The 26080-nt window shown below is 47.3% G+C and overlaps 2 protein-coding genes across 2 annotated transcripts in view; one reads left to right on the forward strand and one right to left on the reverse strand.

Moving 5' to 3' along the window:
- Col6a6 (collagen type VI alpha 6 chain) overlaps positions 1–22837 on the forward strand; it is a 102878-nt gene extending 80041 nt beyond the window's left edge. The window contains exons 32-36 of the mRNA XM_075964792.1: positions 1465–1958; positions 4737–4833; positions 7686–8357; positions 11071–11164; positions 19847–22837. Coding sequence (XP_075820907.1) covers positions 1465–1958; positions 4737–4833; positions 7686–8357; positions 11071–11164; positions 19847–20042 — 1553 coding nt within the window. The 3' untranslated portion in view covers positions 20043–22837. The remainder of the gene's footprint in view (positions 1–1464; positions 1959–4736; positions 4834–7685; positions 8358–11070; positions 11165–19846) is intronic.
- Positions 22838–22891: 54 nt separating this feature from the next.
- The window catches only part of Pik3r4 (phosphoinositide-3-kinase regulatory subunit 4), a 61814-nt gene continuing 58625 nt past the window's right edge, over positions 22892–26080 (reverse strand). Inside the window, exons 17-20 of the mRNA XM_075964791.1 lie at positions 25548–25648; positions 24457–24545; positions 24117–24225; positions 22892–23425 (exon numbers count right to left, since the gene is read on the reverse strand). Of these exons, the coding sequence (XP_075820906.1) occupies positions 23255–23425; positions 24117–24225; positions 24457–24545; positions 25548–25648 (470 nt within the window). The 3' untranslated portion in view covers positions 22892–23254. The remainder of the gene's footprint in view (positions 23426–24116; positions 24226–24456; positions 24546–25547; positions 25649–26080) is intronic.

The raw sequence follows: 26080 nt of genomic DNA on the forward strand, positions 1-26080 counted from the left end.
GTAGGCGGTGAGAAGGACCGGATGCAGGTAAAGACACGGTTATGGAAGAGGATATAAAGCTAGCTGCTTTTTTAGTTTGAACTGTGTTGTGGATCTTTTAGGTTCTCTTGTGCATAAGTGGATACAAACAGAATCGACCGTGGAAGTGTAAAATCCAATGTGAAGTTCTCGGCTTCAGAGCGGCTAGTCTAACGTATAGAAGCTCACTGGGATGTATAGACTTCGGGTCTGGCTAATCTGTTTATTATAAGGAAGTTTCAAATAAACAGTTTTAATTATTGACAGGGCTAGAGGATGAGTTGGTAGGGTAGTGGGTGTGTAGGCAGAGATGTCGCCTGCTTTGTGGTGGCAGAAGCCATCAGAGCGTGCTCTCCAGAGTCCTTGGGGCTCCTGGAAGCAGTATGTTGGCTTCAAGGCTAGACTTTGAATTAGCCCTTAAGTAATTTTTTTTTTTTTTTTGCCTAGAAAAAGAAAATTTTTTCTGTGCTTTCAGAGGGTGCTGTTAACCTTTACTTCCCTGTACCTCTAAATTATTCCGGCATCATTGCTGGGTTTTGTACCCTGTACAAAACAACCCAAACACAAAGCTAGAAGCACCAAATTCACACTTAGTTAGCATTCACCTTTTAATTGTAAAATTAACATCACTTCGATTTTGAAAAACATGCTCATCCCAGTAATTAGAGTCAGAGGCTAATACATTGTCCCATCTCCCCGAGATGGATTAGTTTGTCCCATCTCCCCCGAGATGGATTAGTTTGGCTTTCAACAGGTGCTATAACTGGTCCTGGAATCATTCCTTTTGTCTGTGAAGCTCTGGAGTTCAGGATGACCTTAAACTTCTGACCCTCCTGGCTCTACCACCCAGGTGTGGGATTACAGGCATAAACTGCTGTATCTGTGTGATGTGGTGTTGGGTCTCAAGCCCAGGGCTATGTACCTGTCAGGTGACACCATACTGACTAAGCTACACCCTAGACCCTTATCCTCCAGGGTTTTTAAAAATTATAGAAGGAGTTTACATAGTTATTTCCTTTAAAATCCTTTTTACCTTGTTTTTACTTTCTCATTAAGTGAAAACAGTTTGTGGTTTCCCATGATTAAAGTGCAGACACAAAAGTCTACGCCTCTGAGCCAGCTCCTGGAGGGTTAAAGGATATTATTTAGAAGGAACTGGAAATGAACTTACAAATTTTATCCCTAATCGTGCTGACTTTAGACTGTTTTTTTTTTCATGTTCATCTCAGGAGAGCAGAGCCAGCTTTTAGAACAGCGATTTTAATGATTCAGGATGTAAAGTTTTAATATTTTATATGTTTTAATATTTGGGTTATTAATTATTTAATGTTTAAATATTTGAATAGTTAGCATTTAAATGATTTTGTTTTCCATGTATTGCTTTTAGGCAAGCGTTCTACATGATAAGAGGCATTTTGTATGTGTGTGTATGTGTGTATCTTTCAGAAAAACCTGAGTGCCCGGTGCATCCAACTGAGTTGGTGTTTGTCCTGGACCAGTCCCGGGATGTCACGGAGCAGGACTTTGAACGGATGAAGGGGATGATGGTTTCCCTAGTTAGGGATGTCAAGGTCAGGGAGACCAGCTGCCCTGTGGGTGCACGTGTTGCCATCCTCTCCTATAACTCCCACACCAGGCACGTCATCCGCTTCTCAGACACCTACAGGAAGGACCAGCTGATCAGGGAAATTGAAGCTCTTCCTTATGAGAGATCCTCTGACAGCAGGGATATTGGCAAAGCCATGAGGTTCATCTCCAGGAATGTCTTCAAGCGAACCCTGCCAGGGGCTCACGTGAGGAAAATCGCCACGTTTTTCAGCAGCGGTCAGTCGGCCGATGCCCAGTCCATCACCACGGCTGCCATGGAGTTCAGTGCCCTGGACATTGTGCCAGTGGTGATTGCATTCAGCAACGTGCCCTCCATCAAGCGTGCCTTTTCGGTAAGCATTGCATAAAACACTGTTCATGGACTTCACCAATATTCAGAAACCTCCTAAGGAAGTGTATGGCTACATTGTCTTGCCTTCAGAACAAGGTCTACTTTCTTATAGAAGCCAGGTCTACCTACCCAGGGGTGGCACCACTCCCTGTGGGATGGAGCCTTCCACATCAGCCATTAATCAAGACAATACCTCACAGGCTCACCGACAGGCCAGTCTTACGCTGCAATTTTTCAAATGCAGTTCGTACTTCTCAGATAACTCTAGCTTGGGTCAAGTTGACATAAAACTAGCTAACACGCTGGCTCCCCGCAACCCTCTCTGTGCATTCTAAAGAATGAAAACTTTTTCATTTCTTTCTCCTGTGCCATCTTACGGGGTTCTGTGGCGCCTGTGAAGGAGAAGCAGTCCAGAACCATCCAGAGAGCGCCTGCACTGTCATCTGCACGCAGTCAGCTGTGCTCTCAGCCGTGCGGCTGAGGCGTTGCGTTTCCCAGGAAAATAAGCAATAAGAGAAAACAAACACAGAAACTTTCATTTTAAACCCCCAGCTCAGTTTAGGGAAGTTTTCTGCCACCACAGTCACTGTCATGGTAAGCAGTGGGATCAGTGGTTCCAAAACCACATCTTCCAGACTTTCTCAAGAGTCTTGCTGGGGTGTTGGGAGCATGCAGGTTACCTGTGGGCCCTCCCTAATAGAACAATTGATCAGCATCTTTGAGGACGACCTGTATTTAGCTTTCTATCATCGGGCAGATGCATGACTAAATGTGAGCATCCATTGTTCAGCGGGGCAGGGCCAGAAACGTGCAAGTTGTTACATTGTAGATACACAGAACAAAGCTAGTTAGCAGATGGCGGTGTTCCCTGGACAATACCCTGAGAAACGTCGTTCTCAATTAAGATCCACGGCTAGGACTCTGAAACGGCTGGAGCGTGGAAGCTGGTTCTTGTTGGGAAAGAGCAGACCTGGCGCTGAAGCCTTCAGGTCCCCACTCCTACCCTGGGCTCACTTTTGTCTGTAAAGCCATGAGGCTGGCTACATGGTTTCTAATTTTTCTTCTGGCTTATTCTGATTAGTCCTTGCAGCCCACTCCTACCCCAGATGGCTGACCCCTACTCCCTGAGCTGACACAACATGGCTTGGTGTCTAGTCATTGTTTACTGACAGCGCTTTCCCCTAAGAATCCATTTGCACAGCCCGCAAGCAAGCGAGGCTGACTTTACTGAAGATAGCAAGAGGAAGCAGAGTATTGCATTCCACTACGCGAGGTCCCCGTTCACGGCATGACAGCTCCTGTCCCCTTCACTGTCCAACCTCCATGCCCACCCCTGTATGACACATCATGCTTGCTTTTGTTGTTTTCTGTTTCTTTGTCTTTCTCTGGTACACTCTGAGCCTTTCTCCATGGATTTGTGTCTAACAGTGTAGCCCAAGTCTCCAGTTCTCACAAGATCTCAGTCTTCCACTCCATCCCAGGAAGAATATCAAGGCAAAGTCCTGGATAGCCAAAGAGGCATCTGGTGAGCACCGGTTCCTCCATCTATGGTGCACAGGACAGAAAATGGGCAGAAACAGCTAAACCTTGGGAAGAGCCCCTTCTTCCTCTCTTCTCCTTCCTCCCCTTCCTCAGCCCACACATGGAATATGCCCCCAGTCCCACGTCTCTGCAGACTCTTGTCTCTAGAACAGCCAAGCAGCCCCCAGGACTCCAGATCTCGGCTCCTGAAAGAACAGTTCAGTCTGGTTCACGTCCTGCTCTGGTCCAGGTGGCTCTGCTCAGAGAAATGGTGTAACCCTGAGTAACCAGGACCTCCATGGTCGCACCTCCATGGATTAAAGGTGGGAGTGAGACTTGCCAAAGAGAGGAGAGCTATTAAGAGTCTAAGAGTTCACTGAGAACATCATCTGACCCATCTCAGTCTCAGGATGGGGCCACTATACTGTCCCTTCATCTACTAATCATCTCACAGCTGACAGGCAAGTCCGTGGTCAGTTGGAGCATCCTTATCCATGCTCTCTGAGCTGGCCCTGGCTCAGACTTCAGTCACTCATCACTGTTCAGGTGGAGCAAAGGTGTGGTTCACCTGAGACACTGTAGCTGTCTCTCAAAAGCACCAACGGTGTGGTATAGGGCCGCTCGTGCCGGGGCACTAGTCAAGACTGCGCCCTCGCGCTCCCGAGGTGGGCTGCTAACGGTACTGCTGCCACGAAAGGGTTGAGATTGTTCAGGGAGGACACCCACCTGGGCCTGGGTCTGAGCATCTCTGCTTCAGTGCCTAGTTTACTAGAAAGGGAAAACAATGGCATGGTTAATTTTGGTTGTCAACTTGAGTACATCGTAAAGAGCATCTCTCAACTTCTTGGTTCTCTGGGACTTTCGGTGAGGCCAGGGGAGGCGGGGTGGGAATGGGAGTTTCATTCTTTTCCATAATGAACTTGAGTGTAGACTGCCTCCTTTGATCAGCTGGTCATTTCTCTGCGCTTCAGTCCCTCTAGATGAAGAATGGAGATGGGGCTATGCCCTGGCTAGCTGGGTGATGGATATTTTGTGCTCCCGGCTGAGCCACAAGGCACCCATTGTGTGCCAGTAACTGCTTCGTAATGGTGAGCTCTCCTGTTTGGCAGCTCAAGGGGAGAGGTTAAAACCAGCTGGGCCACCTCCCAGCAGCCTCGTGGGGTTGCCCTCCCCTGACCTCAGCTCTTGAGCCGCGCTGGAAGGTTCCTACAAGCCCAACCCACTCAGCAATTCTTTCCCTTGCTTCTGCTTCTTCTAGATTGATGACACTGGCACATTCCAAGTCGTCGTGGTTCCCTCCGGGACTGACGCAGCGCCAGCGCTAGAGCAACTCCAGCGGTGTACTTTCTGCTATGGTGAGACCCACGGGAACAAGCGAATTTGATCAGGCCTGCTGAGTGTGTTGAGTCACCCTTGGCAGAAGCAGCTGGAGCTCCGCCAGAGGGAGATGCAGGGCCCGGGGCAGGCCTCGTCGGGCTTGGGGTGCACACTGCATCTTCCACAGATGCAACCTCTCAGTTCAGCCTGCAGGGCCTCTACAATGGATCCCAGGACAAGGGTTACTCTCCTGCCCCCTCTACTTGAGCATAGCTTCCAGGAAACAGCGATAATTTAAAACAATAGCAACAGCAAAACATTAGTCTGTTCCCTTGCCAAGTTTTTCATGCTATTGAGTATTTTATATGTGTTTTCTAAATCTCAAGTGTTCACAACTCCCAAGAAAGGGCTTTAGGGCAACCTGGCAGTTTCCTTTCTGGGTGGTAATTTGGTTTTCAGTGCCGTAGGCGTGGAAGACAGAAAGTCCTACATCCTCACCCAGGAGTCTTCATAGACTCCCCGAGTTAGGCATCAGAGAGGTGTGGAGTACCGGTTGTGGTGTTTTACCCAGCCTGTCGGTCTAGCTGGAAACAGTCTCCCCCTCCTCCATTTGATGCTCCAGTCACCATGTTGAAACCATGGAGTTCCAGGTGGTTGTGACAGCAGGCCGTTCCCACTGTGCTGCTCTAGGCTGGGCACTGTTCTAAGGACGCTGCATGATGCCAGCTACGATGGCGACAGTTGTGACTTAAGCTATTGGGTTTCTTATGCTCCAAGCATGGTTTTAATTGGTTCACATAAATTGCGTCTCTCTAGGCTCGCAGCCACACTGAAATGCTTTAACTATTATTAGTGCCACTGTACAGGTGGGAGAAATCAAACGGAGGGATGCGATATTTTTCTCAGGGCCACACACGCAGATCAAGTCCAGGAAAGCTGGCCCTGAAGGACCTTTCATTTTTGCAGACAGCAAGCCTCACTCTGTGCCCTGAAACTCTCCCTTTGGACCTGGAGAGGATGTCTGAAGCCTTCTCCGTGTGTGTCAGTGGGATGCTGGGGTTTGCTGTGTAGATAAACTTACACAGAGAGTGGAATTCTGCGACGAGGGGGACAGTGTCCAGGTTCCTTCTCTATCTCCCTCTGCAGCCCTGGAATCAAACTCTCTGCTCACATAGCCAGTTCTGTGGATTGCACTGGGATTTTTGGGTCCTGTCGCCCACCCCCACCCCACACCGCTGAAGCACTAAGATTCATCTGCCCTATCCATTCTTCATTGCACCCCTGAACAAGTCAATTCCAGCTGTGTGCTGATGTGCCGCACAGTCAGTAACTGCACACGTGTGACTGGGGAGAGATTTTTGGCTCTATGCCTTGGCTTAAACCCTTGTTTGGTCTCCTACGCATATAATGGAAGATATCTGGCTATCATTTCCTGCAATTAAAAACCCCACAAAGCAGAGAAAATGGGCAGCCTGCTGTCCCTAATTTTAGAAACTGCTCTGCACACAGGTGACGATTCTGTCATCTGACCATTATGCAGAGTCATAAAATTTCACTAAACTTCAGGAAGGGACATAGGCAAAGCTAACGTTATTGAGTCCATGAGCAAGCATGAAATTAGGACGATTGTTACACCCACAGAATCTTCACGTTAGTCACTAAGTTTTCCACTTAATAGCTGATGCTTGTGGTCCATGCTGGTATCTAAGTTCCATCTGCATGCTTGCTATCCCATTTGTCCATTGTCCCTGTGGATTTTCAAGAATGCGTTCTCCCCTCAGACATCACATTTACTGTCAGCCTTGCAAGGGTGTCTGGGTCAGCCTGATCCCAGTCAGGTATAGCTACCTCCTCAGTTGTGCAGAGGAACTGTGCTCAACTGTGGCTTGGCCAAGATGATGCCATGTTTGTCATGTGATAAGAACCTAGGTATCCCAGCTCTCAGGCGAAGGGGCCATCCTGCTACCTCATGTGTCCTGCTTCAGTCAGTTCTGTTAAACTAAATTAAGTGGCTTCTGAAACCATCTAACAATAAAACACTGACTCATGCGGCCTACACGGTAGCTCAGCAGGTAAAGGTGCTTGTCCCCAATTGCTTTCAATCCCCAGAAGCCAGGTGGAAGGAGGGGGCTGACCCCTGAAGGTCGTCCTCTGCCTCCACACATGTGTACACAAATAAGTAAACGTTGACAAGAAACTGCCATAGACTCCATATACGGAAACTTCTAGAAATACGGTGCATCCTTCGTAATGACTTCTCTCCTGCTTCAGCTGGTTCTATGAAAATAGATTAAGTGACTTCTAGAATTCTCCCACTTCCCATTTATCATATTCCTCTGAGCATTCTTTGTGGTCACATTCAATAAAACCGACTCTCTGCTTTTCTCCTGCTATGCATGCATAATGAGAGAGGCGTATATATGAAAATGACTTCACTTTATGGAAGAGCTTTTTTAGAAGGGGCATGAAGTTGTGAACTCTTAGTTAAATTGAAATAAGAGATCCATTGCCTTTTAAAGCTTAATTTTCAAAGCAGAGGAGTTTTTCACAGCTAGTGTAGTGATTAAGGCCTTTGGCTTAGCCTGCATACTGTCAACAGCTAAGGAGTGTGTTCTTACAGTATGTTCTAGAATGTAGGAGATGAATTGCTCACTTAAAACGTTATAGACGGAATACAACTTAAAACAATTGGTGGTATGGAACAGAGTCAGGGGCTCCTGGGCTGGTATCAGATCTGGACCTTTTGGTGGTAAACGCTTACTCTTGGTGTTAAAGACAATTATTTTATGTGCTAAGACTATGTAGTTCCTAGATGCTCAAATAGCCAGAGTGGAATCTTTCCACTTTTTGTCCGTATCTGTTTATTAACTCTAAACGACTTGGTTTGCAGACCCATGCAAGCCGGATGCTGCTTGTGACCAAGGCAAACCACCCCCGGCACAGTCCTACCTGGATGCTGCCATCATGCTGGACGGCTCCCGGCACGTGGGGAGCGCAGAATTCGAAGACATGAGAGACTTCCTGGAAGCACTGCTAGATCACTTCGAGGTCACTCCCGAGCCAGAGACATCTGTCACTGGAGACAGGGTGGCCCTACTGAGCCATGCTCCCCCCAACTTCCTACCCCACAGCCAGAGGAGTCCAGTTAGAAGTGAGTTCAACCTAACCACCTACAGCAGCAAGCGCCTCATGAAGAGGCACGTGGAGCAAGCAGTGCAGCAGCTGAACGGAGACACTTTCCTTGGCCATGCCCTCGGGTGGGCTCTGGACAATGTCTTTTTAAACACACCCAACCTGAGGAGAAACAAAGTCATATTTGTGATATCGGCTGGGGAAACCAGCCACCTGGACGGGGACACCTTAAAGAAAGAGTCCCTACGAGCCAAATGCCAGGGCTATGCCCTCTTTGTGCTTTCCTTGGGCCCTGACTGGAATGACAAGGAACTGGAGGACCTGGCCAGCCACCCTGTGGACCAGCACTTGATTCAGCTTGGCCGGATTCATAAACCTGACCATGGATATGGTGTGAAGTTTGTGAAATCCTTTATAAACTCCGTCAGGCGTAAGTCATTCATACAAAACTCTTCCTGTATATTAGCACTTGCTTAGTATCCTCCAGAAGGGCAATGACCTGGCGCATGCCCTTGGTTTGACACCTCTGGTTTGTCTTCAAGGGCACTGCAGATGAGAGAGGGAAATGTGTGACAATGGAGGGCGGGAGGGATGGCCCTGGTTTCTAAGCATTTAATTTTCTGGCTCATCTTTTTTATGCCGCTGGTTCCTATGGAGAAGCAATCAAAACAAGCAGCTGTCCACACATCTGTCTGCATGGAGAGGTGGAGTCTGGGGATGTGAAGTCACAGCCTGGATTCTGGCTCCAGAGCAGAACCCTTGTCACATGACACTAGCATGCTGCCCTTAGTGAGAGGTTTCCACAGTTAACACAAAGAAGCCAAAGAAAGAATGAAACAATTCTTGGCTTCGCTTTGGCAAGTTCCAGAGTCAGAGCTGGGAGTGGATGCCATTTTGTCGGTTAGAACGAAGGGCGTGGCTTTGCACAACTGTCTCCCAGCCTCATGGCCTCTTAGGCTCCAGTGGTGAGAACCAGTGGCTCCCATAAGGAAACAAACGTGGGCATTCTGAAAACTACGCAATCCATTTTGGATGCAGCAGGATGGCTAAGGAGGAGCCATGGCCGGATACAAGACTGAAGGTGGAAACGCAATGGGCTGATGTCTCAGTCCAGATAGAGAAAAGGGAAAACACAGGCTAAAGGGTGATTGAGTCCCTGCCTGCTAGTTCCCAAACTTGTATTAAACCGCGAAGTGGGAGAGTGCAGGTCAAGAGAGACTATTGATGAGGATGATGCCACATCCTGTCCCGTGTGAATCCAGGATGAGAATGAACAGTCAGAGCTGGTTAGGGATGCGGGGTTCAGGCTCCACCCAGATGTTCTGAACCAGAATGTGCATCTTATCCGAGCTCCCAGGAAATTCACATATATGAGATGGTTTCAGAGACACAGGTATGGGGAGAGTGAGACCCCAGAGTGAAGTTTATTTTGAAATGTTCTGGAACAGAAATTCCCAAAATGAGCTAAGGGCAAGGTGTCACCTTGAAGGGAGCCTTTTACAAGGGATGAGCAAAAGACCACTTGGTAAAAAGAAGTATATTTGATGGCCCATGGAGATTGGAAGACCTGGGAGCTCCTTCCTGGGATCCCTTAATCCTTCCTGATGTTTCATGCTAATGCACCCAATCACATGACCAGATAAGGCAGCACCTTGCCCTGCCCAGGGAAAGGGCAGATAGCTCTCCTGGAAACTACAGAAAGCACTCTCAAACTCTGGCTACAATGTAGCTAGCTATTCTATTTCCAGAGCTTTCTAGACATCTAGAAGGCACCATCTCTAAAAGACAGCTGCAGAACTGCAGGAAGCCACTTCCGCCACAGCCCCCATGGTCACACCCTTTCAGCACAACTGAATTACTGGCCACCTACTTTGAGCCACTATTCAGGTGTCAGGCTTAAGGAGCAGTGTAGTCTGCTTCCCTTCTGAAGTTCTGGAAGCTGTGGGAGTGTTTGATTCATTTGGCACATTGCCATAAAGCAGACAGCAAAGCAGGGGCCACATCAGGGCAGTACATTTCCTTAGGGAAGCAGCTTAACAACTCTCTCCTTAGAGTTCACAGGAGACATGAAAACCCAAAGCCAGACCTGGTGGGTACAGTGCACACAGGTAATTCTTGTTCTTGAGAGGTAGAGGCAGGAGGATTGTTGTAAGCCCAAGGCCAGGCCAAGCCACTCAGAAAGACCCTCCTCAAAAAAAACAACACAACACAACAAAACAAAAAAATACCCTAAAGGTTAGGTACAGTACAGTATTGGGTCATATCACCACATACTGCCTTTCTTGTAATAGCAATTTTGAGGGCAGGCTCTGTTACAGCCCAGGACACGGCTGTTAGCTGGAAGACCTGCGCAGTACCAGGAAGAGGTGTGAGTGAGGAGTGGAGGGAGGGAGACAATGTGCGTGTGAGCCAGAGGACAGCCTCAGTTGTCGTCCTCAGGCAATGTCTACCATGATTTTTGAGACAGGGTTTCTCGGTGGCCTGGAACTTGTCAAGTAGGCTGGCTGGCTAGCCAGTGAGTCCTGAGGATCTAGCTACCTCTAAGGTTGCCTCTCCAGGGCCTGCGTTGTAAGTGCTCAACGCTGGGCCTGGCTTTTCCAGAAAGATATTTGTTTAACAAATCTTTTTTTACTTCATGCCTTCAGGGCATGTATAACACATTTTAAAAATTTTTTCCTGTAAAAAAATAGCTTTTGCATTTTTAAGTGGATTAAGGCATGCTTTAGTGTTATGAAAAATTAATACTCTTCCAAATGAAGTGAGGCGATGAATTAAACCCAAAGGCACTTAGTTTGCTGCTAACATAAAGGCCATAAAGGGACTACCCGGTTCCCTTTGCATTTTCATACTCCACAAAAACAAATAAAATACTCTAATTAGTTCCTATCAGAGACAAGAGGATTATTTGGACTGACTGGCTCATGACGGCTAAATGACTTTAGGAGCGACAGGCATCTCCGTAAAAAGCTGTTTGCCTTTGCCTATATATTCACTAGAGACCTCTCTCTCCAAACTTAGCTTGGGGATGTCCCTGAGACGGTTCTCACGCCTGGTGACCATCTTGATGGACGCTGGGAAATGAAGTGCTACTGCAGGGGACAGACATGGTGACAGCCTTACCCAGGCCTGTTTTCTCTCTCTAGGTGGGATGAACAAGTACCCGCCTGTCAACTTCAAAGCCAAATGCAGCAGACTCAGCCCTCCAGATTCGAAGCTACGCTCACACCAGTTTCAAAGGTACCGTGTGCTTGGTGTGATTTCACAGGTGGATGTGTACCCCTCCTTAGTCTTTATTTTTATCCTCCTTTTCTCCCTCTCCCCTCGCCCATTCTAGCCAGACAGAAATCTGTTCTACATATTATGATTTAAGGGAGCAAGAGATGTTTTTTAAATCCATCAAGTTGATCTGGAAATAACAAAATAGTATTTTTATTATTTTAAATGACAAGTTTAATTATTGAAACAAAGCATTCAGTGGGACATCCCAGTGGCAATGAGCATACCCAGAGGCCAGATCTTGGTTTCCAAACAGCATTGTGCATTCAAGGGAACCAGGGTTTCTTGGTGCCTGAGACATGTCCAGGATCTGGTGAGGAAACTCCAATTCCAGCCTGAGACATTCCAGAGTTATTCCAGAAAGCAAAAACATAGTAAGATAAAAACAAAACAAAACTAACAGTGTCATGTCAAAAGGTTAAGTGAGTTGGTTTGACATGATTCCCATGGGCCTAATCTTGGACAGCTGCATCTTTCTGCAACTCCAGAAAGAATGAAGGCGATGGATTAGAATGCACTGAGTGGCTCAGTTAATGCATTACTGTATGCACGGCATGTGCATGATCAAGGTGCGCGCGCGCGCGCGCGCGCGTGTGTGTGTGTGTGTGTGTGTGTGTGTGTGTGTGTGTGGCGGTCAGAGGACAACTTTGGGGAGCTGTTCTCTAGCATCCACTCTGGGATCCAGCAGTCTAACTTTGGGGAGCTGTTCTCTAGCGTTCACTGTGGGATCCAGCAGTCTAACCTGAGTTATCAGGTTGCACAGCAAGTACTCTCTATCTGCTGAGCCATCTTGCTGGGCCAACACTGCATGGTTTAAATTTATAAATCTATATACATTCTCAAAAAGAAGGATAGAGAAAAACCTTTTCTTTATATAATACTAGATAATCTAGAAAGTTGGATAAGAAAAAAGTCACCAATTTGTAATCATAACGCTACTTACAAGTATGATGACTGGTTATCAGGATACAACAATCATTAGTGGACAGGTGCTGGTGCCGCGTGGTCCCCGCAGTGCTGGTGCCGGGTGGCCCCCGAGGTGCTGGTGCCGGGTGGCCCCCGCAGTGCTGGTGCCGGGTGGCCCCCGCAGTGCTGGTGCCGAGTGGCCCCCGAGGTGCTGGTGTTATGTACATTCTGAGGTGATGGATTGGAACATGCAGTGCATCACCCGCGTGAAGTTCTTGCTGGAAATGTTTGACCTGGGGCTAATGAGGAGGAAATCACTGGGCAACCCCAGGACGTGGAGTTATTAGATCATAGGTCTTATGAATAAAGGGATAAGGATGAAGGGTTCTGGAATGAGAGAACTAAAGCGAGGGCAGCCAACTGTAATTCTGTGAACTTTAATTGGATCCTAGATCAGAGGGAAGAAAAAAAAAGCCTATATAAAAGTGATTTGGAGAACATCAGGGGAAATTTGAGTGTGGACAATTGAAGTGATTGAAACGTTTGGGCGTCCTGGTGTGCAGGAAAGAATGTCTTTACGAGAAGCTTGCTAGAGAACCTGAAAATAACATGTATGACAGTTGCAAACCCAGACTTAGATGCGTCTTTGCTTGTGTGTGTGTTGTATGTGTGTGTGCATGGATGTGTACATGTGCGTATGTATAGAGGCCTGATGTCGACCTCAAATGTCTTCCTTGATCAGCCTGCTTCATTCATATATATGAATATATATAGGCAAATTCCCTCCATGAGGTAGCTTGATATTTTTATTCCCTGTCTTTATCCCCTGCCATGATGGAATTACAGGCAGACTGTTAAACACACCTTCATGGGTTCTGGGGATCTGAATTCCAGTCCTCAAGCTTGTGTAGCAAGGTCTTAACCCACTGAGCCATCAGAGAGATAGCAGCAGTTCTGCGGTAAGCCACAGTGAACCAATACACAATAATACACTGGCCACAATCAAACACCATCACCTGACTCACACTTAGACAGACATCGCTGGCAGTGTGCCTCCCCTGAAGTGTGTGCATTCTAGTCTGTGTGGCTGCCAATCATTCCAGTCTAGGTGCTAAGAATCCCCCGGAAACCCCTGCCTGGAGGCTCCGGCTCCCCTACAGCAGTAAGAGATCCAGGGGAACTGTCCAGCAGCAAAAACTTCCTGAAGTCCAGCCAGAAGCAACCTATGAAGTCCGTACAAGAGTAGGGCTCCCCCTACTGCAAGTGCTTGGAACTGAGGAAGAGGGATCAGCTATGACTGAGGGGTGAGCAGACTGATTTTGGTGTGGAGGAGGAAACCTTATGGCTGGGGTAAAGGGGCTGAGGAAGGAATGGCAGGTGCGAAAGCAGCCTCAAGGCATTCTGGGGGGCTGTGTAAGCGTTGTTCTCTGCAACTGCTCTTAGTTTTGAAATTGGGTTTTCTAAGCGATGGAAAGATGAAGCCCTCGGGATTTAGCCTGTGCTCACTTGCAATCTCCCTACTGCTGCCTCCCCTGGACCAGCCACTGTGGCATCTTCTGGTTTGCTCGGTCTTTCTTCTCCACTCTCTTCATAGGAGGCTTGTGGCCAGGCACTCTGTACTGGGAACCAGTCTGAGCTGGTGACATCCCTACATTTGTCTTTGTTCCTCTCCAATCAGCATTCCTGGCAAGAAGGTGGTGATATTCACGGGCACTGTGTATCCAGGGGCTAGGATAGCGGAGGAAAGGGGCTCGGTTTCTGGCCATCTGTCTAGAGGATGGCAGGCCAAGACGTGGGATGGGGTCACCAGAAGGGTTGTGCTTCCCCGTGCCAGAGCTCATTGTTAAATGACAAATGAAAAATTGCCATGGGCAGGGAGAGGGGACATCCATAGAAGAAAAAGTTTTTATTCTGCCTTTTGACTCAGGCTTGAATTTTTGTTCTTCACTGGGCTTCACAAATATGTAGCCAGCTTAGACCACAAAGGCAGGTGTCAGAGCCAACCTACTACACAGTCAAGAGGCAATTCTAGAAACTGCTTTGTTGGAAGAGCAAGATGAGTGGGGAGAAGAGGATCCACAGGGCTTTTGGACAGGTAATTTCTCCTTCTCCAGTGTCCTAGATACACAAGAGGCTCAGCTTCTCCCCTGAATATAAAATAGTCAAGTGGCTGGGGCATCAAGGAATAGGGATGTGAAATTTATACCAGTCTGTGAACTCCCTGATGGTGTAACCACCCAGAACTCCCCAGGCCTTCTCTAAGTAACCAAAAATTGTGATGAAAGCAGCCATACAGGTGCCTCTGAAGCTCCGTGCCTCGACCTTTCCAGAGGAGGGAGGCAGAAAAAAACACAGGATTGAGGAGGATAGAATGCCTGGGAGACACAAGGGAGACAGCCAGCTGGATGCCCTGACAGTGACCTGCACTGGAGATACCCGCCATCCTGAGAGGGACCCGCACTGGAGATACCCGCCATCCTGAGAGGAACCAGCACTGGAGATACCCGCCATCCTGAGAGGAACCCGCACTGGAGATACCCGCCATCCTGGAGGTGACCCGCACTGGAGATACCCGCCATCCTGAGAGGGACCAGCACTGGAGATACCCGCCATCCTGAGAGGAACCAGCACTGGAGATACCCGCCATCCTGAGAGGAACCCGCACTGGAGATACCCGCCATCCTGAAGGTGACCCGCACTGGAGATACCCGCCATCCTGAGAGGGACCAGCACTGGAGATACCTGCCATCCTGAGGGTGGCCCGCACTGGAACCGTTAGATCAGTCTGCAGCAGAGGTTTTGGGAAAGACACACAGAAGCTGTTCCATAACAGATGGAAAAGAAGGGCCCCTACACTCACCACCAGCAACCACGAAGACAGATGGCCAGAGGGCGAGACTGCAGGACAGCTTTGTGTAAGCACTTAGCTCTGCTCCAAGATAGTAAAAGATACAATGCCACCTACATACTGTGTCAGACTCCCAAACAGGGGCAAGCAGAGCCTGGAGGGGTGGATGGTAAAAATGGACAGCCACCACTGCCGCATGTTTGCCTTCCAAAGTGCACGATTATTACCATCAAAAGAGTTCTAAATAGAAACGGCCTTATCTGCGTCATTCAGCTTGGTGCCTCCAGTCATCAAGTATAGCATAGCTGTCTCCTGTTTATCTGCACAGATGGGGAATCTGTGACCACAGAGAATGGAGATCTACAGTTAGTCCCCGCCTGTCCCCGTTTTTATCTAGAACATGCCACATCTTGCTGTCTACAAGCTTTACTAGGGCTCAAGTTGAAAAATTGAATAATTTCATCCTTATTTCTGCCCAGAACGCCTGTGGTTGGAGTTACCAATCAGCAAAGAATTCCCTTCAACAAGACATAACAGGAAAGACGGAAACAACACTAGGGAGTCAAGTGATCCTTTTCAAATGCTTTAGCAAATATCTACAACATCTATAACATAGTAGAAAAAGGAGACTCGAAGAGAAGGCATGAGCTCAGTATGCAAACACTTGCCTTGTAAACACTGAGGGTCTGAGTTTGAATCTCCAGAACCCACATGAGAGGCAGGTGCAACAGGACCTGGACACCCATAGGCCACTTACTACCAGTCAGTGAGAGACCTTGTCTCAAACAGAAGATAGACGCTGCCTGGGGACCAATTCCAGAGGGTGTGCTCTGACCTGCACATGTGCATCCATGGGTGCACATACACATGCAGGGACACACATACAAATCCACACGTGCATCCACGGGTGCACATACACACATACAAATCCACACGTGCATCCACGGGTGCACATACACACATATAAATCCACACGTGCATCCATGGGTGCACATACATACAAATCCACATGTGCATCCATGGGTGCACATACACAGGAACACACATAAAAATCCACACGTGCATCCGCGGGTGCACATACAGATGCAGGAACACACATATAAATCCACATGTGCGTCCACGGGTGCACATACACACGCTGGAACACACATATAAATCCACACGTGCATCCACGGGTGCACATACACACACAGGAACACACATACAAATCCACACGTGCATCCACGGGTGCACATACACACACAGGGACACACATATAAATCCACATGTGTATCCATGGGTGCACATACACATGCAGGAACACACATACAAATCTACATGTGCATCCATGGTGCACATGCACACGCAGGAACACACATACAAATCCATCAACAACAAAAAGGCTTTTTAATGTGTTTGACCCTTTAGAGAAAAAGGTACCAGGGTCCGGCTTAAAAGTATTGCCAAGCTAATGATTTTTTTAAAAAAAGATTTTTTAATATATGCATACATAGCCAGTGGGTGCCCTCAGAGGCCAAAGGTGTTGGAGCTGGAGTAAGACAGGTGAGCTGCCCTAAGCGGGTGCTTGGGAACAAACTCACTCTAGCTGTTGTTTCTTTAACAAAGCTAAGAGAGGTAAAATAATAAAGGAGGTGGGAGAGGAGGGAGAATGACATACACAGAGAGAACCAAGCCTTGAGAGAACAGTGCACTTGAGACTCAAAAGAAATCCCTTGCAGGGAGGGAGTCACTCTTCCTTAGGGAAGTGACACTGGATGGTGGGGTGCACAGGTCCCATGCAGGGATGGCTACATACCCATGTGCATATAGGCGGTACTATTTGGGCTAAGGATTATTAATAAAAAGGACATTAAGTTGGGAACAAAATGGGATGGGGGTAGTAAAGGAAATTGGAGGGTAGTGGTGGATGAACATGATAAAAACGCATGGTGTAAATACATGGAAAATTTTAAGTCTTTAGAGAATCTCATTCACAAGTACTGCATCTAATGCATCTACATTGCTTCACGCCTCCAACTCCTTCCAAATCCTCCCTCCCAAATCCACGACTTCTTGTTACACAAATTTACACACTGTAGGCATACATACATAAGCAACCTCTGGGTCCACTTAACATTGGCCATATGTATGTGTGCAGGGTAGATCACTCAGGATTGGAGCACCTCTGTGGGAGCTTGTCCCTGGAGGAAGCTCTTTCTCCCACTCTCAGAAGCCATCGGCCCCTGCAGCTCTTCACCCAAGGACGGGAGCTTGTGTAGTTTGCCCATGCACGTGGACATTCAGCTGTTGTCAGAATGCTGGACTTGTTGCTGCAAGCATACTGTTGAGAGATCATAGGTGCATTTCCACTGCCATGTCTAGGGGGCGCTATGTAGGAGCAGGCACCCTGGTCCTCTGGCTCTTAAAATCTCCCCACCCTCTCTTTCACAGTGTTCCCTGAGAGGTACAGGGATTGCATTGCAGATGGATCTGTTGGGGTTGGGTACCCCATTGACTTATTCTCTGCACTTGAAGCATTGTGGATCTTTATAGCAGTCTCTGCTGCAGAAAGCAGCTTCTTTGGTGAGGCTGAGCGATACACTCTTCAATCAGCATAAAAATAAACATTTAGGTTAGGAATTGTATTAGTTTAAGGAAATTTCAGTAGAACATTTTCCTCTGGAATCTATGACCTCTCCAGCCATGGGTAGGTGGCCTGGTCTACAGTAATAAGCGTGAATTCTCTCCCACTGAGCAGGCCTTAAGTTCAGTTAGATAGCTGTTGGTCATCCAACAAAGGGGGCCATTACTGCACCATCCGGGATAGCTTGGTGGCCCAGTCACCGTGGCTCACAGGCAGTGGGTAGGACTGCTCCTCTCTCTCGGTAGCTTGCATAGCACCTTTTACTACTGAGAGCTGTTCTTGAGGAAGGCTTCCAGATCAGTTCCAGCCAAATTCCTCCAAGTCTCGTGTCCAAAGTGCATGGCATCTCGGCAATAGGCTCTAAACTTCAGTTTCCATAGGCAACCAAGAACATCGGCAATAGCTCATATTGTTAGGGAAACTTGTATTCTCCTGACCAACAACTCGAAAGGGGATTCCCTTAGCCTGGGACTGCGTTTTTTGCTAGATGGGGCATAGCTCTTGGGGATAGCACCATCACCCCGTGTTGTAAGCCCATTAAAATATACACACAAAACATGTATATTTACACACACACACATATATGTACACTTATGAAATGTTCCTGTATGTTTTTTCAAAACTTTTTTCTCTCGCCTTCCTCCCCCCTCGCATTATCACATACCCCCAGTTAAAAATCCACCCCCATTTTCCCATCCCCTTCACAGCACCTATCTCCAACTATCCTCCTCTTCAGAGCTATTTAAAAGAATTCCTGTTCCATGATCAATAATCATGTTCTATGCATATAGATAATTGTGACCTGGGAAAATCCAGTTTGTAATATTTAGTGTGGAAATGGGCAGGTGCGAGGAGACGGCAGGCTGCTGCTGAGCCATGGCTGCTGTTCCTACTCCTGGATGCTCGGTCAACTTTGTCCCCGGAAGCATAGGTGGGAAGGACTGAGGGACACCATGAGCCATGTCAGAAGCTCAGGCAGAGCTAGTCTGTGGATGGCATGGTCTTCTTTGTTTCTGCCTCCTCACTCTTTCTAGACGAAAGAAAAGGAAGCCATGTGAGGTGGGCCTCTGGCAGGGAGTGCATGCACTCAAGACACGGAAAATCCACATCTTTCCCGTATTTTCCCGCTGTGCTTGTTCTCTGCACACTGGTGTTTGTGAGAGGCTGGGTGCATCTCACAGCTAGCAGGGTGGCCGTAAAGCAGACCAGAATGGATTCCACAGTTCTGATCTTGACTTTTCCTGACCACAATTCCAAGAATTTTGAATTTGCAATAATGTCTTAAGTAAAAGTCTAATTCAGGGCACGCTCACCCTGGCCTTAGACTTAGGGATGGTGGGGTACAGCTGTAGCTCCGCCACTGTCACCTCTTTATACTTCATTCTCTTTGTACCCAAATGAGAACCATGGCAACAAGACTTGAGGACAGCAGCTGTTGCTTCAGCTGCTTGTTTTGGGGGGTACTCCTAAACCCAGGACTTGTTATGCACCCGCCAAACAGTTCTGTTGAGATCTGTGTCGTCCATAACACACCTACCTGCCTTCTGCAGGGCAGATGGTGGACAGGTGGGAGGGAGAGAGGCATCCACACAGCCCGACACTAGACAAACACTGAGGATGACTGTGGGAGGTGGTGCTGTCCCCTGAAACCTGGGTAGTAGAAGTGTGGACTGCAGGTCATGAAGCTGTCTACAAGACGTGGAAGACTCTGACCATGCTAAGAGTTATGAGGAAGATAAAAGTGTCTACTGAGAGGTGGGGAGGGCGAGAGGAACTGGGAAATAGGTGAGGCACTGTCTGACCCTAAGTGTCAGTAATTAGCAAGACCAACCACGTGGAAATCTGGAATGGAATGTGCTCTACGAAGGAGAAATTCTGACACTGGAATTACACTTCTGCATACTTTAAGACATTAAATTTGTTAGTTTCTGATAGGCCAGTGGTTCTCAACCTGTGAGTTGTGACCCCCTTGGGGTCACACATCAGATATCCTGCATATCAAATATTTACATTATGTTTCATAATAGTAGCAAAATTACAGTTATGCAGTAGCAATGGAATTGGCGGGGGGGGGGGAGATCATCACAGCAAGAGGAACTGTATTAAAGGGTTGCAGCATTGGGTAGGTTGAGAAGCACTATGGTAGACCAATGTAAACCTCTACTTTAGAGAGTCTTACAAGTTACCCTGGAGGGGGTGCAGTGAGGAAGAAAGGGAAATGGGGAGCCGGGAGGGCTTCCTCACACTCTTCTCTTCTGCTGTGCAGCTATGTCTCAGAACCACAGAGAGCTATCCTCAAAGAGCACGCGTCGGAGGCAGCAAAGCTCTTTCAAGATAAAAAACGTCTTTCAAGTGCACTGAGACGGGGCCGAGATGCTATTTCAAGTCTTTCCAGGAGCAGATTCTATACCTTTAAACACGGGAAAGGGGTGACCAAAGCTACGTTTGCACATGGCAAATGAAGTGATCGAACAGCCTTGGGCATTTAGCCATGGTCTGACTCTGAACCAAACCCACTCCTGAACTCTGAGGTACTCACCAGCATCTGGATGGCTGCTCCAGAGGAAAAACAAGTCCGTGGCTGGAGACAATCAGGTACCTCGACCCCTACACTCACGGTATTAAGGTGAATCTTGTAGGTTTACTTGACGACTCCTGACAGACAATCCCAGCACTCTGAGAATGATAGTTGGAACTATTACCATTAGGAGATGGAAGATTGAAAGATGTGTTTTGAAATGTTGGAGACCTAATTTTGAAGTTGATATTTTAGCAATGTATGCATGTAAACTTTAAATTGCAACCCTCTTCTCTTTTCCAAGCTGCCCCTTTAATGTTCATCTGTTTTATCAGACATTTAATGTCGTGGAGTTCTCAAACATTCACCCGAGAAACTGATGCTGTTTGTATGTCCTGGTTTTGGAAATCTCACCTTCCTGACTTCCATTTCAGCATTGTCTTGGCAGACTGGCTGGCCTGGGGCAGGCTTGTGCCTCTGGCCTCCTCGAGTTGTCTGCCTGGTCTGGTAGGAAGCAGAGAGTGGCTCTCTCCAGCTATCGCTCTTCCTAAACTCTGAGAAACTCACCGGTTCTCCGGGAACCCGAGTCATGCTCCTGGGCTCCGCGTTCTGTTCGGGACTTCCTGGCAAGCTGTCTCAGGGCTCTCTGCTAAGGTCATTTATTAACCTTTACCAGTCCATTGGTTCCCCAGACAGGAAGACTGACAACACGCAGTGCCATGATTTGGGCTCTGAGTTGCTTTACCCACTGGGTAGCAAGCATTTGAGCCACAGTGAGCAGCACCAAGCAGGACTGGCAGAGCTCAGAATGACACTTAGATGGCACTGAGCTTGGGGTGTAAGAAAACCCCTGAAACTTGATCAAACCCCAGAGGCTAGAGTAAGTCAGCAGGACGTCTTAGAGTCCAGCCTCTGAGTACTCCATCATGGCTTCGTCGCCCATCCCCACCCATTCCTTTATCCTTAGGATGAGGCTATTTCAACAACGAAACATCAAAGCGGCACTATGTTTACTGTTCAAACCTCACCTCGGTTCACAGCTGGCTCTCCAGCTGGCAGTGATGGCGCCACCAGGCGGAATGTCGGTCTTCAGAAAGGAAGTTGTGTGCGGATGTGTGGGAAGTAGTTACTGACACCAGAGGCCAGCAGAATGTGTTCAGATTTTCTTTCGGTACCTCTGTTCAGAGAATCTGGAAGCACGAACCATGGGCAGTATTTTTTCCTTTAGAACCTTTGTGCCACCACTCCCAGGCAACTGCATGCGGACAGCTCCCAGAACCTTCTGAGGAGCATGAGGCCTGGGAGTGACAGCCAGTCTGTACTCAGGTGCACGTCGGCTTCATGTATCCTAAAGGTGCTTCGAGGCTCAGGAAGATTCTGTGTCATCACGGGAAATTGCTGAGCAATATTTAAGAGGGCTTTTAAAAGCAGGGCTTTTCTAAGTAACTTTGAACAGATACTTATTGTTGGAGATACTTTGAAAATGCCTATTTTTTCTGTGTTGGTAAGTAACAGTACATTTAAAAAATTACTTGGTGATTAAAATTATTTTAGCATTTTGGGCCATATTTTTAATCCTTAGCAGATTAAAGGTCTGAAGACTGCTGAAATCATTCATTTTTTGAAAAGTCAGTCCCTGGCATTAGAGATGGGTTGGCAGTTAAGAGGCTGTTCCTTCCAAGAGCAGGAGTTAAGTTCCCAGCCCTCCAGGCTCACAGCTGCCTGTAACTCTTGCTCCAGGAGATCAGACGCCCTTATCTGGATTTCCAGGGCACCACACATACACACGTACAGACAAATTAAAACTTTTAAGACCTCAAATCCCTAGACTTATGACTTCTGTCTCCAAAAAGTAGAAATGGGAAAAAACTAAGTTGACTAAATGTAGTAAGGCTGAACTTAAATCGGGAAACAGCACCATTGGTGCACTTGGCTCCTAAATACCCGTAACTGACCGCAGTGGGTCTGCCGCCCATTAGCACGAGACCACGCGTCAGAACCAATTCAGGGAAATACTTCTTTCAAAGAGGGTGACTTGTAGGACACGCGTGGGAGCAATGGGGAGTAAATGGAGGATGAGGCCAGGTCTCTGCCAAACACTCCGTTATCCAACTGCTCCATGCTTGAGGCCCATTCGCCATGGGACACTTATATATCAACCCCCCGCGCACCCCCTACGACTCTTTGGTCTTAGCACACAAGATGTACAACTGAGCAGTGACCATGTCAAGTCCCCAAAGTCTACAACTCCAGTCAGAGCCAACACTGCCAACTTTGACCTTCTGAATGACTGACATCTCCTCACACCTCTGCAGTCTAAGCCATCCAGAAATGGGACATGCCAACTGTCGGGAACCAAGCGGGTCTGTATAGAACAGAGGGTTATGAAAATGTGCATGGTATTTACTACTCAGCTGCATTTGTCCTCAAACTAACTTCAAATTAGAATATTCTGAACACCATAAGCCCTTTTTAAGGTGAAGAGAATTGGGTTGTCTGGAAAGTTCTGACTGGAAAAGCAGCTATGGACCTTAGAAAGTCTGACATGTTTTTAACTGGCGCATTCTCTTTTTTGTGCATTAATTAAGTAATTTCTATTGGAAAACACATTGATGGGATTTTGGTAGAGCCTAGAACAATGATGGTCAGGCAGGGCCACACTGCTCTCGAGCTGATGCACAGGAACAACTCAGGGCCGCTGTCCACTACACTTGTAGGAGAGGAGCAACAGCCCCTGTCACAGTTCATCCCTGCTTCTGTTTACTACTATAATGTTGCCCCAACACACCCCAATTCTCAGGATGCTTGAATAGATTTACTTGCAGTTTGAATAGCATTTATAATAACAAAAGTATGTTTATATAATAGCTTACAATCATTTTCCATACAAAATAAACTGACATCATATTCATCTTCATTTTTTACATTCCTCACCTGTTCCATATACAGTGAGAACTTCCAGACTGTGCTATCTGGCCAACTCTTCAGAGATGCACATGACTAAGTGTGCCCTGTCAGCCTTACCCACTGTGGCTGAGATTTGTTTAGCCATGAAACAGTAGTCCAGACACTTCAAAAACCATGTTCTCCAGAAATCCTTTTCTTGAATTATGGTACATTTATAATTTTTACAACATTTTCTACAAGTCCGCAGGATTATTTCCACACCTTCACAATCCCGTCTCTAGAAGCAGTCACGATGAAGCCCTGAGTTGTCTGGAAGGTGGCAATATCTGTGATGATGTCATGATGTCCCACGGGAAGAGACTCTGGGCCCCTTCGAGGGGTGTCATCGCTTGGTCCTACCTTCTGCTTATTCTGAATTTCCTGTTAGAAATCCGAAGTCAAAACAAAGGCTTGAAGTTAAACCTGTGCGGCTTCTACCTCCTGACGCACTCCTGTGGCTAGGAAGTTAGCACCTGTTTAAAGTCGTCATGCAGCAGAGAGAAAATCCAGAGTGACCTTTGAGGTCCCCAATCATTAGATTGTATAAATGGGTCAGCAAAGTCTGTGTGCACATTAACATGGAAGGAATAGAGATATATACTTGATATTCTGGTGTTTTTAAACACTCTTATAGAATGCCTACTTGGCCAGCATATCCCATATCCTCTAGGTGCTTTTGGAGGTGGGGAGTCAATGGCCATGCTGGGGTCTCAATTTCCTGTTAACTGTGTAATCTGGGACAAAAGCTAACCTTCCTAGTAACCTGTTACTAACCTTCTCGCTTGTAAAAGGAAAGCAGTATTTCTTAATGTATTTCCTGGTCCTTTTTATACCGTGATAAAATTCATCTTTAAACGTGAGAAAGCGAGTGAGGTGTGATGGTGTCCACGTACGACCCCATCACTGAGGACCGAGAAGCAAGAACAGCGAACAGCTGCATGGCCAGACCCTGGCTCCTGGCCCATTCTTCCCACCACAGAAAGAAAGACAGTCTTTAAAAAAACCTTCAATTATCAATCCTAGTCAAAGCCATCTTTGGGCCCACAGTGTTAGAGGAAACCAAGTCCCATACCTGGACGACTTCTGTGCCTTCTATTATCTTCTTGTAGTAGGACACAGACGGAGGACTCGCGCTTCCAGCTACAACATAGGACCTTTCTGGGGAAACCAAGTCCCAGAACCTAGGGGAGAGGAAATAAACGGTGGTAAGAGCTGCAGTTAATATTATTGGCTTACACAAAAACAATTAATGTATCAGGAAAAGATTTTGCTAGAATCAGTAGCATGGCATCAATAGCTGTCTGGCAAGGTCCTGATGAGTTTAACATCACACAACCAATACCGAGGACCTCTTTTATAAACCGAAGCATCCTTTCATGTTTAAACCTGGAGCAGTCTTTGAGACACGGCACCTTATTTTCATGTCTGAGCCAGCTGTCAACAGGATAGGATTTCCATCTGCAGGACTGCAGTAGATGCCATGGACGCTATGAGGGGAAGGCTTGAAAGGAAGAAACATGAGGTCAAATAAAAGACATCAGCATATTCCATAAATGACAAAGTCATCTTAGTAGAAATGAATTAACTGTCAATAGCTGTACAGGCAGCTCATACTTCAAGACATGTGACCTGTGTAAATGGTCTCTCATCCTTCTCTCCGGGGGGGGGGGAACTGCAGGCCCTAACTAACTGCTTTGAAGGGCTGCAGGCATAGCTCAGGGTAGAACATTCACACAGCAGTGCAAGGCTCTGTGTCCAATCCCCAATGTCCACTCCCAAAAGACCCCCAGGCCGAGCACGGTGGTGTGCACCAGTAGTTCCAGTGCTCTGGGAGGAAGAGTCAGAATCACCAGCTCAAGGCCAGCCTGGGCTACACACTCAGACCCTGTAAGATGGTAACTTCAGAACACTTTCCAAGAGACTTAAGTAAGCGGGGATCAAACCTTTCCTACGCTTAGCTAGGTTGTCAAGACACTCCTGGAAATAAGACCAATAGCCAAATCTATCCCAAGAACCACTCCTACAAGGTACAGATGCTCAATCTGTGTTGGGAATCTAGCCCAGTGCTGTTTCTAATCTAGAAAACTGGCTGTTCACCTTTATGGCCTGACTAGGAGCTAAAGCTCACTGCCACACTCAGCATCACAAGAGGACCAGAGCACAGGCCACTAGCATGGGAAAAGATCAAAATTCAAAGCTTATACTAGTGAATGCATATTCCTTTTACACCACCATGTAGAGAGAAACCCTAAGCCAGGGGACCCTCTGCATTCTCTAGTAAATAGGCTTTGCTTGATCTGTATCTACAGGAGCTCTAGTGCGGAGTCCCAAACATCCAATGGAGCAGGCCCAGCAAGCTAAAAGAATGAGAAAACAGGCACAATGGTCACATGGTAGTTCGTGTTATTAAAAACACAAATTAGATATAAAATTCATAAGAGCATGCTGGCTAAAATGCCTAAAGATGCTTAGGATGGAGGTGCAGTAAACACGGGTGACAAACCTGTAATTCAGACAGTGGCGGCGCACTGCTGGCCCAGAGCGTCAGTCTCCTGTCACCGGTCTCCATGTCCCACATGGAGACTTCATTGTTGCCCTGCACAGCTGAGAGACAAAGACAAGAACTGTTAGCTCTTCTTTCACATCCGGGCACCAAATGCAATGCAGGCTGCACCTATTCCCACTTGTTTCCATCCTGCAAAAATCCCAGCACAGCTTCTCAGACTGGATGGGTGAGAAAACTGTTCTTGATGCTGACAGTGAATATGTACTGCACTCCAGCCAGATCGTGAGGAGACTACGGAGTGGAAAGACAAATGACATAGATTTTCCCTCAAGAATCTACAGTATAAACAGAAAGGAAAAAGAAAAGACACATGGAAACAGCCTGTCTCGTGGGCTGAGGCAAAACGCCCTACCCAGGCTCAGAAAGGCTGGACAGATGGAATAGCAGGTGGCCCATTTCAGGCAGAATGAACCAAGTAGGCACAAGTTCACGGCGTTTTGATCTAACTAAAGGACCTGTATGACAGGGAT

Source organism: Microtus pennsylvanicus, chromosome 3 (assembly GCF_037038515.1).
Source record: "Microtus pennsylvanicus isolate mMicPen1 chromosome 3, mMicPen1.hap1, whole genome shotgun sequence".
Lineage (NCBI taxonomy): Eukaryota > Metazoa > Chordata > Mammalia > Rodentia > Cricetidae > Microtus > Microtus pennsylvanicus.